We start from the raw sequence: 17,513 nt of genomic DNA on the forward strand, positions 1-17,513 counted from the left end.
TTAAATCCTCCATTTATCCCCTCCCCCAATGGGCTTATTTATTTCAAACACACTGTGGAGGGGTGGGGGGCTTATTTGGGAGGGAGGGCTTATTTAATTTAGCGTAAATGGTAGTGTCAGTTCTCCATAAAGAACTAGAATGCAAAGTGGAAAAGCTCAAGTACAAGAAGTCAGAGGTCATGCAGCTGAGGATCAAAAGCAAGTCCGAACTTCCAAACAACAATAAACCATGTGGAATCAGTCCAAATGAAATTTTACAGTCCTGAGTGATTAATACTTTTTTCCCCTTAAAAGGGGGCTTATTAGAGGGGGGGGGGGGGCGTATTTGAGAGAGGGGGCTTAATAGAGGATTTCTGGTAGGGACACATTCATTGTAAACATACCAATATCCCATAAAATTAGCCTTTACTGTTCTACCAAAAATAACTCCTTAAACAAATTTATAATTCACCTCATTTACTTGGAAATGTTTACTTCGTAATATCAGAGTGCAAAGAAATCATTTTTAAAGCTTGCCATTCGGGCAAGCTGCAGCTAGCATGTTCCAAAAACATTTTGATGAGGAGAATTGATTTCACTTCACTAGGCCGTCAGGCAAGTTAAGAACAAAATTCACTGACCCGATAGCAAAATCCATTAGCCCCGGTCTATCGGACACTACTTTCTTTGCACGCTGAATATTATTTGTAAAGTATAGAGTCACAAAATATTTGATGGATTAATATAGAAAATTTTTAACTAACTTACTGACAATAACATTACTGTTCCTCATACCCCATTTTAAAAACACTAACTGAACTTCTTAGATATTTTTCTTCCAGTTCAAAATTTGACAGTCCACTCTACCAAACCATTTGCAGTCCAATTAATAATAAAATATATTGTATCTTTCTTGGCGCATCTGCATCTGCAATGTACTAATTGCCACATAGCAGATTCTCTTTTCAATTTATATCTTACATAATTTAACTGTTCACTTGTTGAATTTTAAACTAAGAAGAATATAATCTCAAAATAAATTTAACAATAACAAATAGATTTATAAATTACTTTGTTTGTATTTATGTAGATGTATTTGTTATTAAATTTATTCCAGAAGGGATAGGTTACTACCCAAATCTATGTCCTGTATAGTGTATAGTGACACACTGACATGCTAATATAGTCAACTCTCTCATAAGCGACCACCCTTGATGCACGGCAAAGTGGTCGCTTACGGGAGGTGGTTATCTATGGGAAAAATCAAGAAAAAAACTGAAACTGAACTGATTAACCTAATTATGCTGCTGCTGATAATGTTTAACTCAAATAGCGCTTGGAGCTGATGAAACTTTGTACGTAACATGATAATGCATGAATGTGACAATCCACTTTTTTACCTATAGATCGTATTACCGACATTTTTTGTAAGTTGACTGCTATAATCTGTCAGCTAACTTGGCTGCACTTTTCAAAAATGAACTTTTCTGACATTCGAGCAACGGTTTTGTTACAATCATACGTGATCATGTCCGGTGGTCGCTTACAGGAAACAGAAAACGAAAGAATATGTCAAATTTCTGGCCCAAAAGTGGTCGCGGTCGTTGAAGAAATTTACGTAGTGGTCTCTTACGAGAGAGTATTTGCAACATTGTTTGACTGAGAAACAAAACAAAACAGCAACAAAACAGTTCATTTGTAAAGTGGTCCCTTACGGGAGGTGGTCGCTTACGAGAAGTGGTCGCTATGAGAGAGTTGACTGTATGTCTATAAATGGATGAATTGCTTCCTAGACAACTTACCACAGTGGTAAAGGAAAGCTACAATTTTCTTTAAAAATAGTATTAATTCTTAGTACCAATAAATGCAAGTAATTCACCCAAAATATAAAGTTTCATTCAACCATTTTTTTTTTGGTTTTACGCTATATTGTATTTTGTTAAAAACTCCTGTAATTTTACTCTTTGTTTATGAAAAGCTGGAAGTAACAATAATAAATTTCTGTGTAGACATAATAAACAGTAAACAACAAGGGAAAACTTGATCACATGGTACAAATTGGCACTTGCCATTTGCTGTCAAAGTGATTCTCAGTCTCTCTTATATGTGACAAAAAATGGCCCATGTCTGATGAAATCTTTCCTCTGGTCAGACATGATGTCAAGACAAAATTAATACCAAAGACTATCTTTTTGCAGATAGATAAAATTGCCTTGAGCACGTGTGAATTGTTGTACTAGCAAAATAATATGGCAGAAATCAGTATACCTGCGATCTCCGCACCTGTTAATACTCAACTCTATAGACTAATGGCCCTGGTTGTTCAGAAATTGCTTAAACTTTTACAAGTGTAATTTACAATTAACAATTAACTATTATTTTCATACTCTAAAACAATAGCTACACTTGTAAAAGTTTTATTAAATTGATCTCTGGAATAAAATACTCTCACATGCCACAAATACTTTTTAGTTTTGTTCTCGCTCAGAAATAAAGAAAACAAAGGCAGTAAACCTAAGTCCCTTTTGCTTTTGGGAAGGCTTTAAAACTAACAATAGATTTAGCAAAGGTGAGCAAGGTTATATGAAACTGAGACCTGTCAATTTATGCTACAGAAACATAAGTTGACTTCAAATTCTCAATCTATCAAAAGTAATATGCAACAATGGCAACGATGTCAGTGGAAACGACAGGCTCTTTACTTTGGAGCCTTGCAATTCGATTGCTAAATCTGTTATTTTTCTTAACAAACTCACTGTTTATGATGAAAGAGCACAGAAGAATATAAAATTGATAATTAAGGCTACTTCTGTGAAACAATTTCTAGTGCATTAATTGTATCAATAACAGATTGCGTGCCTTGATTAATTATTCCAGGGTCAATACCAGATTTGATCATCACATCACGCGCAGCATCACATACACCAGAGAAGAACAGAGGAACTCTCTTAGCGTCCATTTCCTCGAGGACAGTTATAAGAGCTTGTGCTACTGTAAAATCAATGCTTGTGACCACAGAGAAATCAATTACAATGCCGGGTGGTGGGGGGTCTGTATCTGAGGCGGCTTGAATCTCACTGACCACATGTTCAACTCCAGGATAATTAAGATTACCATTGATCTTCAACAGAATGAAGTCTCCTTGGGAAATAACAGTCACAGCTGGCCAGATAGTACGGTAAAGAAGAATGCAGAGTGCGACACCAATGCCAGTTAAGATTCCCACTTCAATGTCATAGAAGCAACCAAAGAATGTGATTATCAATGGGATCAGGTCAATGCGACGTACTTTCCAGATATTGGGAAGAATATGATACTCAATCATGGTGACAACGGAAGACATGATCAGAGCAGCCAGGGATGCTTTTGGTATGTACTTAAAGGATGGGGTGAGAACGCCAAGGGCTAAAAGGACAATAGCTCCAGTAAAAATACCTAAAGTGAAAATAATAAAAATAACACTGATGAACACCATTGTATATACCTACACTTTTTAGCGACAACGTTTTTTAGATAACAAAAGAGGCAGTCTCCATGACTCCAGGGTTCTTACAACCAGGGTTTGTTACAACCAAACCATGAACGATGAGGTTTCAAGGATTTATGGGTATATGTTCATTAGCAAAGCAAATTCAAAGTTCTTTTGACAAAAGTTTACATTGTCACGAGATGCTCGTGCGGATGCAAATCCCTAGAGTACTTGGTTTAAGGCATGCTCTTGTCTTTTTTTTGTCTTCCAAGAACGCTTTTAGGTCCTATCTTATGATTTTCAAGTGTGCGTTGGCAATATGGCTATGCTCTTTAACTGTAGAAATCTCTTATGTGTCCAACACTAGTGAAGTTGTGAGCGATAAATACTAGAAACCGTTTTACGTTTTTTGGAATGCATTGTCGCGAAAAGCTTCGTAAATGCAAACATTTTTTAGAAGCACTTTAAATTTGCAATGCTAATAAAGTTGTACCCATAAATCCATTAGGTCCCATCGTTCATGGTTTATACTTTTTACGCAACAACGTTTTTTCAATCAGGTGTATATGATATAGCTGTAGTTTGAGTTTTCCATGAGTCACAAACATGTAGTCAACTCAGCACTATGTGCATTGGTATCTAATAGAAAACGAGAACCAATAGTCTAATACAGCTTGCAAAATTATTTAATACAGACAACTTTCTCTCCTTGCTCATCACCAGAAGGGACAGCAGTGAGAAGATGACACATCAGCTCTATTCAAAGACTAACTACATGACTTGTATACTATTGTTTTAGAAGAGAGTGCTTTGATGAAAATATATGAACAACCCTTTGTTTGCACAAATGAATAATTGTTCGTTTGTCATGAATTTAAAAACTAAGTTTGTAGTTATCACTGTTTAATAAGTGCATTTAGGTGTTCTACAGCATCTTTCGATGCTCTGAAATCTTTATTCATAACTTACATCTTTTAACCTGAATGTCATCTTGGCACTGAGAATTGCTATGAAAGCAATTTCGTAATTTCACATATCAATTTACAAATTAATGCTGAAGTTAATCACTAACATTACAAGTAAGGAGTAATTTTTCACCTATGATATTTTTATCTGTTAAATTTCCATACCTCCTGCAGGGGTAGCCACACCACTTTGGGCATTAACAGCTGTCCTGGAGAAGCTTCCAGTTACTGGGTAGGATGATACAAATGAGCTGACACAGTTGGCAATACCAAGCGCAATCAACTCCTGACTGGCATCGACAGAGTAGCGATTTTTACGTCCAAAGGCCTTGGCAATTGCAATGCTTTCAAGAAAACCAATTAATGGAACCACCACCAGCCCTGGTCCAAGGTCTTTGAGTACTTCAGATGCAGACAAGGTGGCATTATCAACTTCAAAGCTTAGGGCAGGGACCTATAGGTAAATATACCAAACAGTCTTTAATGAAGTAAAATAAAAGCCTCCTACAGTATGGTAACCTATTGGTTAAGAACCTGGGTGGCTGGTTATCATAAAACCAGGGTTATTCTATCTAAACCCCCACTCAGATGTTCGTAGATGAGCCAAAATAACGTCTGTTTAGGAGGCTAGGGTTAATGTACTCCAGGTTCCTTTTCTTTGTTTGTTTCAAGCATTTTCTGCTTTAATTTTAACCAGCCATTGTACTAAGGTTCCACAAATCAAATAATCAATTGTAAGTAAAAAGAATTGACTTGAATATGCTTTTAAGAGCTCAGACATGAACTCAAATTTTGAACCAATAATGGGTTATCTTAACCCTGCTTAGAAAAACCCAAACCTGAAGGCATCTAAACTCCCATTTTATAAGAACCTGTTGAGCCTATAAAAGCAGGTTCTTATCTGAGAAATCAGTTTGGCCTTTTAAAACAGTTAAGTTTTGTTACAGCCCATTGGGCATAAGAAGACTGAAGAAAAATCAGTTGATTGTTACCCTAGAATTTAGCTGTATTTTTTAGTGATGTGTGTACAAGATTGTGTAAACACAGCTAGCATTTAATAGAACCTTAGCAGGGTTTGCAAATTTTATTGATGAGTGGAGTCACTGTGACTTCTGCTTCACAAATTTTGGAGTCATTTTGGAATATTTGGAGTCAAGTATCACAACGAAAAAAGCCATTTTCAGACTTTCCAGCACGTGGTCCTGGCATGTTTACACTATCGTGAGGGATACACAAAGTAGCTGTGTCGGTCCGCTGACCTGGAAAGCTAAAATCCATGATGGCGGTCATCGAGTAAACTTTGATTATAATATTTATTTACCCTCTTCCTGTTTTGTCGTGCAGTATAATTCTTTAATTTTGATGATTTAATTAATGTTTACAACGTTTACAATTAACGTAAATTGTATTTGTTGCGAAAAAGATAAGGACAAAACTGTGTTTGTTACCGAAAATTTCTGGAGTCGAAGTGACTCCCTCCGTAACCTCAGTGGAGTCATCTGAACAATTTTGGCGTAAAATACGCCAAATTTGGCGTATTTGCGAACCCTGCTTAGTAAGACTTCTACCTTCATGGGTATAAAAAAAACATTTTGCACGAAACTGCGCAAAAATGCCCAAATTACATTTTTGTCCAACAAAAAATATTGTGATGTCACATCCTCTATCTGTCTACCTCATTGCACTTATGTGTAATAATTAGAAAAAAAACTTGCAAAAATCTGAGACAAAAATGTTAAAATATAATAAAATAATGAGAATGATTATAATAATAATGATAATAATAATAATAATAACACTTATAGTTTTGGATTTCTTAAGTATTTATTTCATGTCGAACAATAACTACTGATGAGCACCCATAAGGAGTCAAGCTTCCATTTCCATGAGAAAAAGAACTAAAATATACTGTGTACTCTTGTTTTCATCTTTTGTGAAAAAGCAGCACTTGTACTTTCAATAAATTATTATTATTTAAGCAGCACTGCTAGAACACCTTTGAACAAGATCTAGATCCTAATTGCTTCGAGAACAAGACCCTGTAAGTGTTTCATGGAAAAACAAATTTATAATTTTATAATGTCAAATAGAGTCAGTAACTGTGATGGAATAGACCTATTCGGCTAACTCAATGTTGTACCCAATTCAAATCTCCCGGGGATAAGATTCTTTGTGTATTGTATTTGCATTCTAATGTGGCATTCACATTTAAATGATATGGAAATTCCTGAAACAAAACGTTTTATTCCCAAAGGGTTTGAATTGGGTACAACATTGAGTTAGCCGAATAGGTCTATTGCTTGCTTAGTTAGTGGGCTGTTGATCCAGATGAAGGTTTACCCCACCACCCCTCCCCCCTGGGTAATAGGGATATCATCAGGAAAAAACAAGCCCAGCGCACAGATGAAAGGGTTATACATCGCATGCTGTACTTTATATTGTATTTATTATGTTAATATAGTGTAGAGCTTTAATCAGGGGATAAGACTTTCCTTGACAGAGAGTGGTAGTGTTTTCACCAAACTAAAGCTAACCACAATTTTATGCCCCTGCCCCCCCCCCCTTTCCCACTTATAAGCCCAACCCTCTCAGTTGTAGCATGTAGGCGCATCTACTTCTAAACACAAAAATACATCTGGTTATAAGCCCTCCCAGGTATAACCCCCCCCCCCCCACCCCCCTTCAAATGTAAGTGCTGAAATGAATTTGAATTATCATGACGTTTTGAAGGTTTAATTCATAAGCCCCCTCAGATATTAGTCTCCCTCGCAGCCGTTTGCCTCGTCACGTAACGCTCCTCCCCAACACGAGCGTTGCGTGACGAGACAACAACGCTTGCGAGGGAGACTACCTCGTATAAGCCGCGGCCCTCCCCTTATACGCCCTGCTAACACCCCTTACGAAGTTGTATAAAGCGGTTTACTATGGAATGCGTATTATTTTATGACCATGAAATAAACATGACAATATTAAAAAACACGTGGGCGGTAAACTGAGTTTGTTAGTTGCCATGGTCGTGACTTAGTTTTTGAAAGAATTTCTTAATTTCCCCCACCAATTAGAGCGTGGCAAAATGTAATTATTATTCAAACGTGTAGCAGTGGTAAAAATTACACATACAAAGCATGACATCTCGAATATTCGAAGAAAATCAAACGGAGTATGCCTTCAAAATAAAATCATCAAACTTTCAGTTGTAAAAGTTATTTTTCAACACCACTCATAATGTTATTAGGCACACTTTTGAAATTAATGATGTGGCACAGTTAAATAAATAGTTAAAAATATAACCAGACAAAAATTGTGACGTGTAAATAAATACCTGAAATGGGGGCAAGCCAGGCTCTATATAAGCTGGTAAGGTGAAAATGTCTGTGTGTCCATGATTGTAGAACACAGATGACACCACAGCTGCGATCAGGATTATAAGAACGTTCCGACCGATCGAAATCAACCAAATTGTCTTTTTTGCCGCTCTTGTCAATTTCGAATCGGACACGTCCTTCCGCGTCGTCCATTGTAATTTGCCGATTTTTCTAAGCGCTACTAGAAATAAAATACAAATTATACCCAAAGTTATATCGTATTTCTTCGTCTGGCCTATATTCTTGAACGTGTAGTAGACATTCTTAGCGAAAAGGCGGGGAATATTTTCCAGTCCCAACAAATCTTTCAGCTGACTGAAGGCTATGATTATAGCTGCGGACGATGTGAAGCCTGATACGATGGGAATTGAAATAAAATTGACGACAAACCCAAGACGAAGAACTCCCATCCCCAGTAGAATAATTCCGGAAAATAGGGTCAGGGCGATGGTGTATTGAGGAACTTCGGGCTTTCCGTACGCGGATACCATCAGTGACATAATCGCTGTTGGCCCGAGGGTCACATCTCTACTTGTACCAAATATACAGTAAAGAAAACACCCCATAAAGGCCGAATACAGTCCATACTGAGGGGGAAGACCGGCGAGCTGTGCATAAGCTAGACCTTGAGGAACGACCATTAAACCAACAGTCAACCCTGCAATCAAGTCGCATTGTAAAGTTCTCAGGGAATACTCCGGCAACCAAGTCACAATCGGAAAGCGCTTCCTAATGTACGCTTGAGCCATTTTCGGCTCGCAGAGTTCCGACCATTTTTCCTGTAAGGCAGAACAACTCATATTTTACAAAGAGAACGAATTATGATAAAAGATTTGGGCTGAACTCTCAAAAAAGTAACCAAGGATTAACGAATCACCTTGAATTTCGGATGTTTTGATTTTTGCATCTTGTTTGAGGAAGGGGTAACAGGTCTTCTCTCCTCTCCGCCAATCAAGTGAATGAAATTGATGTATTCATGAATGCACGCTTCAATCAGGAAAAACCGTACATAATACTGGACTTGTGGACTAGCGGAAGCACATGACATCATATGACTTTCCCGCAAACAAGTGTTCGCTCTGCTCGATCTTGAGACTAATTATATAATTGTAAAAGAAACTAAAAGAAGGGTATTCCGCAGGAATATGATGAATTTTTCAAACTGCCAGTAAGTTTAACAACTATTTGATGTACACAACGGACTCGGTTATTTTAAGATCTCATTGTAATTCACAGGTTCCAAATGAAGCGTAACGAAATCATAATCGGGGTTCAGTTAACTGGTCACAGTAGAGATTCACGTGCCTGTGTTTTTAGTGTTTGCCAGCTCGTTTTCAACAAGGCACGTGTCAAGCGCACAGGCGATGTAATTTTACGTGCACTGTTGCTTAGACCCATTCCAAACGTCGTGCTGCGAAACGTGCTGAACTCAATTAACAGAATTAAATGCCACGTTGTTCTCACTGTCGTAACACGACTTGCCTTCAAACGTCACGTTACTGCCTTGCCGTATAAGTTGGCTTAACTGTATCTGTTGTTGTTGTTGTTGTTGTCGTTGTTCATTTTGTTCTCGGCAAGTTCAGTTCTGCTATTTTATTTGACCAAATTAATTTCGACGTGTGAAACTACATTGTGCTATAGTCGTACTAGAGTCGTGCCTTTCAGTCCGTGCCCAAATGGGTACACGATAAGATCGCATAGCCTGGGAGAGCGCTAAATCGCCCTTGGCCGGGTGTACCACGTGCCAGGTGCATTCCACACTATAGAAAAATTTGGTACGGACCCTTTTAACCGTTACGACAACTTTTGTAAAGAAATACTGGAGTTTTCACCTCATTATAAGGCGCATTTAAGGTGCATTTTGCACTACAGAAAAATTTGGTACGGACTCTTCAAAGAGTGCCACGGTACCCACAACTTTTGTAAAGAATTTCAGGAGTTTTTACAGGGTAATAGGCGCCTATGGCCCTTGCGAAAACTCCAGTATTTCATTACGAAAGTTACCGGTACAGTACCACACTTTGGAATGGTACGCACACAGTTATTAGTCCACTCCGGGCCTTTATTTCTCCCCTAGCGTTGCCGGCGTTACCAAAATAATCACTGAAACGATGTTTGCATTAATAAAATATCTAATATTTAATCACGTCGCTTTCAAAACGTAAAATTTCAAATTGTGATGGCAAAATAATCCAGGTGAACACACAATTCAGAAACTTTTATAGCCACTATTAAAACTGTTAGGAGCCGCAATTATCGCGCGGACAAATTCGTAGGGAAAATAGTTCAGAATGTTTGAAAAGTTGACGCCTGTCTTGTGGTCCTGCATGAGGCGGGGGCGATTTACGTTCGTGAGATAATTTTTTAAATCCCCTAAATATTGTTTTTTTTTATGTTTAGGAAAACGCAATAACAGATGTCCCTTGCACAAACATTGTTTTTACGGCTAGCCGCATTTAAGTTACTTTGTTAAGCTTCAAATTAACCTTGTTCCCAAGTATTTGATTGGAGAGTAATTTCCGAGTGCTCTGTTGAAAAAAACTGATGCTTTCAAAGATTTTCGAAGTCATTAAAGTTATTTGTATAATGATAAAGGATTAGAAGAGATTCTCAGATATGAGTGTCACAAATAAGCTTTTCACAATTTTACGCATGTAGTCCTGAAACACTAGCCAATATTAAAGGATCAATTAAATTTTAAAGAGATCAAGACATGTGAAAGATAAAAATTTCAAGAATCGCACGTTTTCCTCAGAACCATGTATAACTACATGTATTAGGGGTATTTTTGCCCAAGGGTAGATGGTGCTTCATGCTCACCGCATGAAAGATCTGAATTTTTGAACCACAATCCACTTAAGACTTCAAAGTATCGTAAAAACAATGTGTATGAGGCCCTTATCGAGTACATCGACCAGGTGCAGCGAGTTGAGAATGTGTATATTTGCATGTGCGAGAAAACAACCGCGCTAAAACCTTCATTTTTTCTCATCTTATGCAGTCAAGAAATCTCAAAGAACTAAGGCGATTTAGTCAAAGATAGAAGAGGCTCTAACTGACACATGTTTGGCATGAAATTAATGTAGCACTTTTCAACGGCTTTGAAAATTCAAACCAGTTTTCTTTCTTTTTTTTTTTTTCCATTTTTCTTTGTTTTAATCATAATCACTCAACATTTACATAATCGTGAAACCCCGGAGGTAAATCAACACCGAATTAAGTGAACTGATTTCAAGTTAGTATATAGGAAACATGGATTCTGTGATCATATAACGGACGGAATTCCTGTACTACTGCTTTTTAAATTTCCTTTTAAATTTGACAGCAAAGTAAATCCTTCGTCAGGAGACAGGTGACAGGTAGTTCTGATTTGTTTTGATTCTCACAAAATGAAAACAGACTACGCCCGCAGTCTCGAAGTGGCATTACAACGCCCCAATATATAACGAAACCCCGGCATAACAAACGGATATGTTTCGCCCCATGATGTAACGTACCCACATTATAAAGAACGATTTTCTCCGGTCCCTTGGTAGCCTGCGTAGCTGGCGGGATTCTTGTGTCTGGGGTACTTTCTTGGCGGCGGCTTTGCCACGCGAAGCGAGTGGCAAAGCCGCGAGGGATTTTACTTGTATACCCACCCCTTCTCGCGGCTCTGCCGCCAAACAATACAGCACTCCCACCCAAGTCCCGCCAGCTGCGCAGGCTAGTCCCTTGACACTTCTTTACATGTGGGTTACTGTATTAACAATCTGCTTAAACACCGACGTTAGAGAGAAAGTCAAGTGCCGACTCGCCTTTCTCGTTTTTTGTAAAGCCAAGGCACTGCATAAGTTTGCTTATCGTTATCAACGTAATTCTCAAGGGTTGACGAGACGCTGGTAGCAGTGGTGGCGAAAAAAAGAAACATCGAGAATTCTAGCACAACCATATCCTGAGGTCAGGCCGAAATTTATCATCTCTCTTGAAAATAGGACCAGATCTCGAGTAGCAGCAGTTTCATGAACTATTCACCCGAGGCTATTTCTTCCAGGAAATAATTTCGGATTTTCAGTTGCAAACACTTATCTATTGTTTTGATTTAGTTTCCACAAGAAGAAAGCCAACATTAATGCAGGCTAGCAACAAAAAGCAGAGAAAAGGTCCAGTGTTAACATACGAATTTAAATGTTACCGTACAAGGGAACAAGAATGACGATATTTCAGTTACGTAACAGTTTTCTCCGAAGCCGCAGAGGCTCTTGCGCGCGCGGGCGACGATGTGACGAGGGAAAAGCTTCCTCTTTTTCCCCTACCCACCGTTCCCTTGCGCTTTCTTTTTCTCTCTTCCCAGCCTCCCTATGACAGAAAGAGGTTACCACGGAGGAGAGAGACGCAACAGTATGTTGTTTTTTCTTCCCGGGGTCTCGGTATTTCGCATTTACGGGGAGTACTACATTATTTTTGTTGTAACCCATCCCCGTCAGCAAATTTTAACCTGGCTTTCAACACTAGCACCACAACGGAATCATATAAACTTGTCCGCCTAAAATGACGGGATATTGCGTTGCATTGTAAACGACGCTTTCAGTGAACGTAAAGTAAGCTTGCAAATAGTAATATTCGACGGTAATAGCTACGAGTCACCATGCAACAATCATTGAACAGACCCGGACAGGTAAGAACAAGAAAAACATGGGCAACGACATGTCTCTTCCTCGTCAAAGGAGGAAGAACGCGGGTGGCAAAGATTGGCTAATAAAGGTATAAAATACGCTACATGCTGATTTCAATTTTACCATCTGCTGATTCTAAAAAGACAGGTAGCCCAAGCTTGTTTATGAACATCGGCATTTTTGCGTAACCATCGAAATATAAGGATTTGTATGGGGGGAAAACGCTTGTTTCTGTAGCCTACGAGTGTGAGTGTGAGCTATTTAAACTAAAGGTGAGTGTTTCTTCTTCCTTCCTTCTTCCTTCTTCTTCCCGCCCGGGCGTGGACCACACAGAAAAGAAAAAAAACACAACTTAAGTGATTCAAGCCGATTATTATTTAAACCCCTTAACATTCGCTGGTTACAGAAACAGTAGTTTTTCCCCATACAAACGCTTATACAGTAGATAATTCGGACTAGGATAACTCGAATTCTCCGCTAACTCGAACTAAACTACCTTACGCACCAGTGCCAACGTCCATATTTCGAGCTTAGGCAACTTGTGCAGAAAAAGGTGTGAAAAAACATCCGTGGGCGTTTGGGCGGTGCGTACCCCACTTAATAAATCCATCAGACCGAAGGTCCTCGTCCGTGTTATGCAAGTCCTAGCCACATGGTAATGATGAATGCAGTGGGATGCTGTGTAGTATCTTTAAAAATTGGTGCGTCAAATTAAAGGGGATAGAATGGAAATTATCCGAGTTGATCTTAGCTCTCCCGCTCTCAGTTGCTACCGAGATGAATATTTGCCTAGGCATACTTCGATAGCAATAGTGCGGTCTAAATTAAAATACCAAAAATTTTACGATCGCATCAAATCTTCAATTTCGCAACAAAAATCACGTTGCAAAAACCTTTCGTTTAAATTTGACAGTCACGAGACCTAAGGCGTGTGTGTACAGATCCGTGGCTGGCCGGTTCTAGACAGTCTGGAGGCATGTTCGGTCAGCAAATGCGCTTTTCCAGTCGCGTTTTAAAGAGCAAATGGTTCCAAAGATGTAACCTAAAGTTTGCTTCACTTTTTTAATACGCGTACCAAAATGATGATCTAGCTGTTTCAGTTACCACATGTTTCCTGTCATTGTCTACAAGGTTCGATGAACCTTGGAATGACAGAGTCATCCCCAATGAACAAATTTTTGTGGTGGTATTTTAGCAAAATTTCCACCAAATCGCGATGTTTAAGATAATGGCGTGGGTTTCACCAGCTTGATGCTGAAGTTTTGTTAGTGAAACATTACTGTCCCGAGCTTGTGTATCATCGTAAAAACTTAGTTTTCCAAATGAATAGACCCAGGGAATTCCGAAAAGAACTGAAGAAGAGGACATATCACTTAACCCCTGGCTGCCACGTGTATATAAAATTTTGATTCACTTCTTGTAGGCGTGTGGTTTTTTCGGCAATAAAAACCTTTGACCCAACTGTTACCTTTGTTAGCCACTTTCTATCAGAACAATCTTCTTTTTTAGTTGAGTGTATTCTTTAGAAAGGGTTAGATAACAGGCAAGTCAGTTAAAAAAACACCTTTCAACTAAATATCTTTAAACAGAATGACTGAAGAAAGGTATTAGACTACAACTCGATGACTTGAATTTATCTTAAATCAATACTGCTCAGTTCTCAAGAGCTAAAAAAACAAACAAAAAATAATCACCCCTGATGAAAATTCTGGCACTTGATGGTTAACACAGCATAAAATACTAGTAAGTGCACCCTTAAGTACTTACAGGGGAGGAACTGGGTTTCAGTGATTACATGTCTACATACAGCTAGGTGGTAAAAAAAACCCATTCTGTTGAAGGGGCTATTTGAAGGTAACAGTTACCTCTACTGAGAATCACTAGACTATGAGCAGTCTCTCTTTTTTCTTGGTCCGTCGAGCAAAACATGCAAGACATGCAAATGACCATGCATGTGCACTCTCCTCACTAAAGAAAAAAAAGAGAGAGACTGCTTGCTGTCTAGAGAATCACCAGATGGCAGGTGGAAACCATATGAGAAGATCAGGGGCTAGGAGCCATAGAAAAAGGAAGTAGGAACCAAGATATTTAACCCCATCTTATTATGTTATCATATATTATCTTACTTAGTATACTTCGTATACTTTTTTCAAGTGAATGGCTTGCGCAGATTAGCTCTTGCTACCTTAGGGCATGTCAAAATTATATCCAAATAAAAATAACTAAAAATGAATAAATAATATAAATGTAAATAAAAGAATGTAATTCAATTGTATATGTATGCATGCATGCTGGATATGGAGTTGCAAAATAATAAATAATGTTTCTGGTTCAAGTAAGATTCTAAATGGATTATGCACAGTTTTCATTAAAACGTAAGACATGACCTTTCAAATGTCATGTTACTGAGAGAATGTGCTAGCCTGTTGTTTGTTTAAATCGTATTATACAGATGCAGAATACACATGTAAACACTGTAGACCTTTGATTTTCGGCTGGTTTATAGTGCTGTATTGGAATTCACACTGTAAGCTGTGGCTAGAAACTGTCCCTTGTATAAACATTCAGTAAAAGTCACAAGATTGAAAACAACAGCTTTCTGGTATTTATAAAATTTGCCTTATGGTTATTCTGAATGCATTCTAAATCTTTCCCACTTTTATAACTAGCCATATCCATTTGTAAATAAATATAAACATGCCTATTTTTTTTTGTTTGAAATTTTTAAATACAATATATTTTCATCTTCTGTGCTAATGCAGACATGCCCCTACTCAATGACTCTGGATTTACCAGTCACTCAGTCACGAATCAAAACCACAAGGGAACTGAATGTGGGGTGGGGTGGGGGGTTGGGGCTGGGCTGGGCTCGAAGCGAGATTTCTGATGTCAAGTTTTCTGGTTTATGGTTTCTGCTTTTTATTTCTGATTTCAGTTTTCTCATTTCTGGTTCCTGGTTCTGGTTTCTGTGGTTTCTGGTTTCTGATTTCAGTTTTCTGATGCCTCATCCCTGACTTAGATTTTCATATTTCACATTTCTAAGAATTATCCAACTTTTGACATTTGGATACTAAATTCTAATTTCAGTTTTCGGAAAATCAGGGATCAATGCCTTCAATGTTTATTATTCTGACTCCTAAAATTCACAAACAAGTTTGACCTGCAAGCCTACTGTTTCTCTTTTTGGGAATAACTAGGGATTCCCCAGCCACTCAGTCAATTCAAAACCACACTCAAATTGAAGGTCTTATAACCATTTGTTTTTGTATTATGTCACAAAGTAAATGTACATGGAAATGTTAACAGGGATGGGGGTGGGGGTGGGTTTTGTTGAGGGGCAAGCAAGTAAAATGTGACACTAATCAGTGGTGGATCCAGGGGAGGCCCCCCCTTATTTTTAGACAAAACTGAGGAGCAAAGGGCCAAAAAAATTTTTTTGGAGACCAGGCACCCCTCTTATCTCAGGGTCTTGATGACTGCCCCCCCCCCCCTCCCCTTATCTGAAGGTCTGGATCTGCCACTGCTTTGCCCTTGAAGAGACAACCTGGAATTGAAGTAACTGGTCGAAGTTAGAGCGGTTTTCATTTGAGTGTCGAAAAGTAATTGGTTTTGCACTTTCTACACGATGCGATTGGCTTAAAAGATTCGCGCCACCTTTTCATCCAATCAGAAGTAAAACCAAAGCCAATTGTGACGCGCTCGCGTGCATTTTCCCGCGCTTTGTGTCAGCCACATGTAATTACTTCGAGTTTTGATTGGTTCAATGTATTGTCTGTGTCCTATGTGATTGGCCAGAGTAATTACTTTGGTTTTGGTTTTACGACACTCAAACGAAAACCACTCTAATAAGAAGAACAAAAGCAAAAGGAACCTACCCTAATATCTGGAATCCCTGGTTCAACCTCTGCTGTCAAGGTAAAGGTGTCCATATTGCCAGTTGCAGATTGTACTGCTTTTACAACCGCTGCGGCACACAGAACAACCAAGGCATTCCGTGCAGTGGTTAAAATCCATAAAAACTTTCTGCAAATTTGCTGCAATCTAGTCACTGGCTCGTTTTTGTCCCACTCAATACGATTTAACTTTTTCAGCACTATCAAAATCACAATACAACAGCTTCCCAGTAAGAGATCCCAAGGGTTTGTTTCTTTGATGTGCCTGAATGTTTGTACGACATTCGGGAAAAAAGCTCTTGGTATGTGTTGCAACCCTAAAAGACTCTTCACTTGTCCAAAACCAATAATGATGGCTGCAGCAGACACAAAGCCACTGATAACTGGGAGTGAGATAAAGCGCACCAGGAAACCCAGACGAAAGGTACCCAGGAAAAGTTGCACAATACCACAATATAAAGTCAATGCAACAGCAAGTAATGGCTCACCCTTGGCAAAATGCTCAACCATCAGTGACATGATTGCTGTTGGACCAAGGGTAACATCTTTACTGCTACCAAACAGACAGTAGACGAAGCAGCCCATGAACGCAGAGTAGAGCCCATATTGTAGAGGAAGCCCAGCTATTGTCGCATAGGCTAATCCCTGAGGAACAACCATTAACCCTACTGTTGTACCAGCAATAATGTCTCGCAGTAGACTCTCGCTGTTGTAGTGTGGAAGCCAGTACGTAATGGGTAAATACCTGTGAAGGCACTTCTTGGCAGCTTCCTTCGCTCTCGAATATTTATCATGTTCGTTAGCGTCGTAACTGAGTAAAGGAGTGTTTTCTAAAGGCTCTGTCACACTTCGCATCTTATTGCTTTCATTCATGGTTTCAGGTTGAGAGTTTGGTTAAGTTCTTAGGTAAGTAAGCTTACATTGTAGGCCACATGACACAAATTTCACGTGCTCAAAGCGACAGGCGTCCAACTGATACCGGCGGATTCAAACGGAGTGAACTTCACACTCTAAGCTGTCTCATGCTCTGCAGGTTCAGGCAAAATAACATTGAAAATATCAGGCCTTTCAAACTCTGTTACTTGGCTGCACACTTGGTATGAAAGTCACGGGTTTTTTGCCACGGAAACGACCTTGCTTTGACGTTCATGTCAAAAGCGCTTCGCTGGGAGAAAGTCTGGGTACTA

At 38.9% G+C, this 17,513-nt stretch overlaps 1 protein-coding gene across 2 annotated transcripts; it reads right to left on the reverse strand.

Moving 5' to 3' along the window:
- Positions 1-388: 388 nt before the first annotated feature.
- On the reverse strand, positions 389-17,493 carry LOC140941249 (sodium-independent sulfate anion transporter-like). 2 transcript variants are annotated; one of them, XM_073390232.1, is made up of 4 exons: positions 16,309-17,493; positions 7,736-8,557; positions 4,579-4,867; positions 389-3,414 (listed from the first exon to the last, which is right to left on the reverse strand). In XM_073390232.1, the coding sequence occupies exons 1-4, from the start codon at positions 17,197-17,199 to the stop codon at positions 2,783-2,785; spliced, it is 2,634 nt and encodes an 877-aa protein (XP_073246333.1). In that variant the 5' UTR covers positions 17,200-17,493; the 3' UTR covers positions 389-2,782. The 2 variants fall into 2 exon arrangements, with proteins under 2 accessions (XP_073246333.1, XP_073246332.1); XM_073390231.1 differs by lacking the exon at positions 7,736-8,557 and having other exon boundaries at positions 16,309-17,491.
- Between the last annotated feature and the right edge of the window lie 20 nt (positions 17,494-17,513).

This window comes from Porites lutea, chromosome 6 (assembly GCF_958299795.1).
Source record: "Porites lutea chromosome 6, jaPorLute2.1, whole genome shotgun sequence".
Classification (NCBI taxonomy): Eukaryota; Metazoa; Cnidaria; class Anthozoa; order Scleractinia; family Poritidae; genus Porites; species Porites lutea.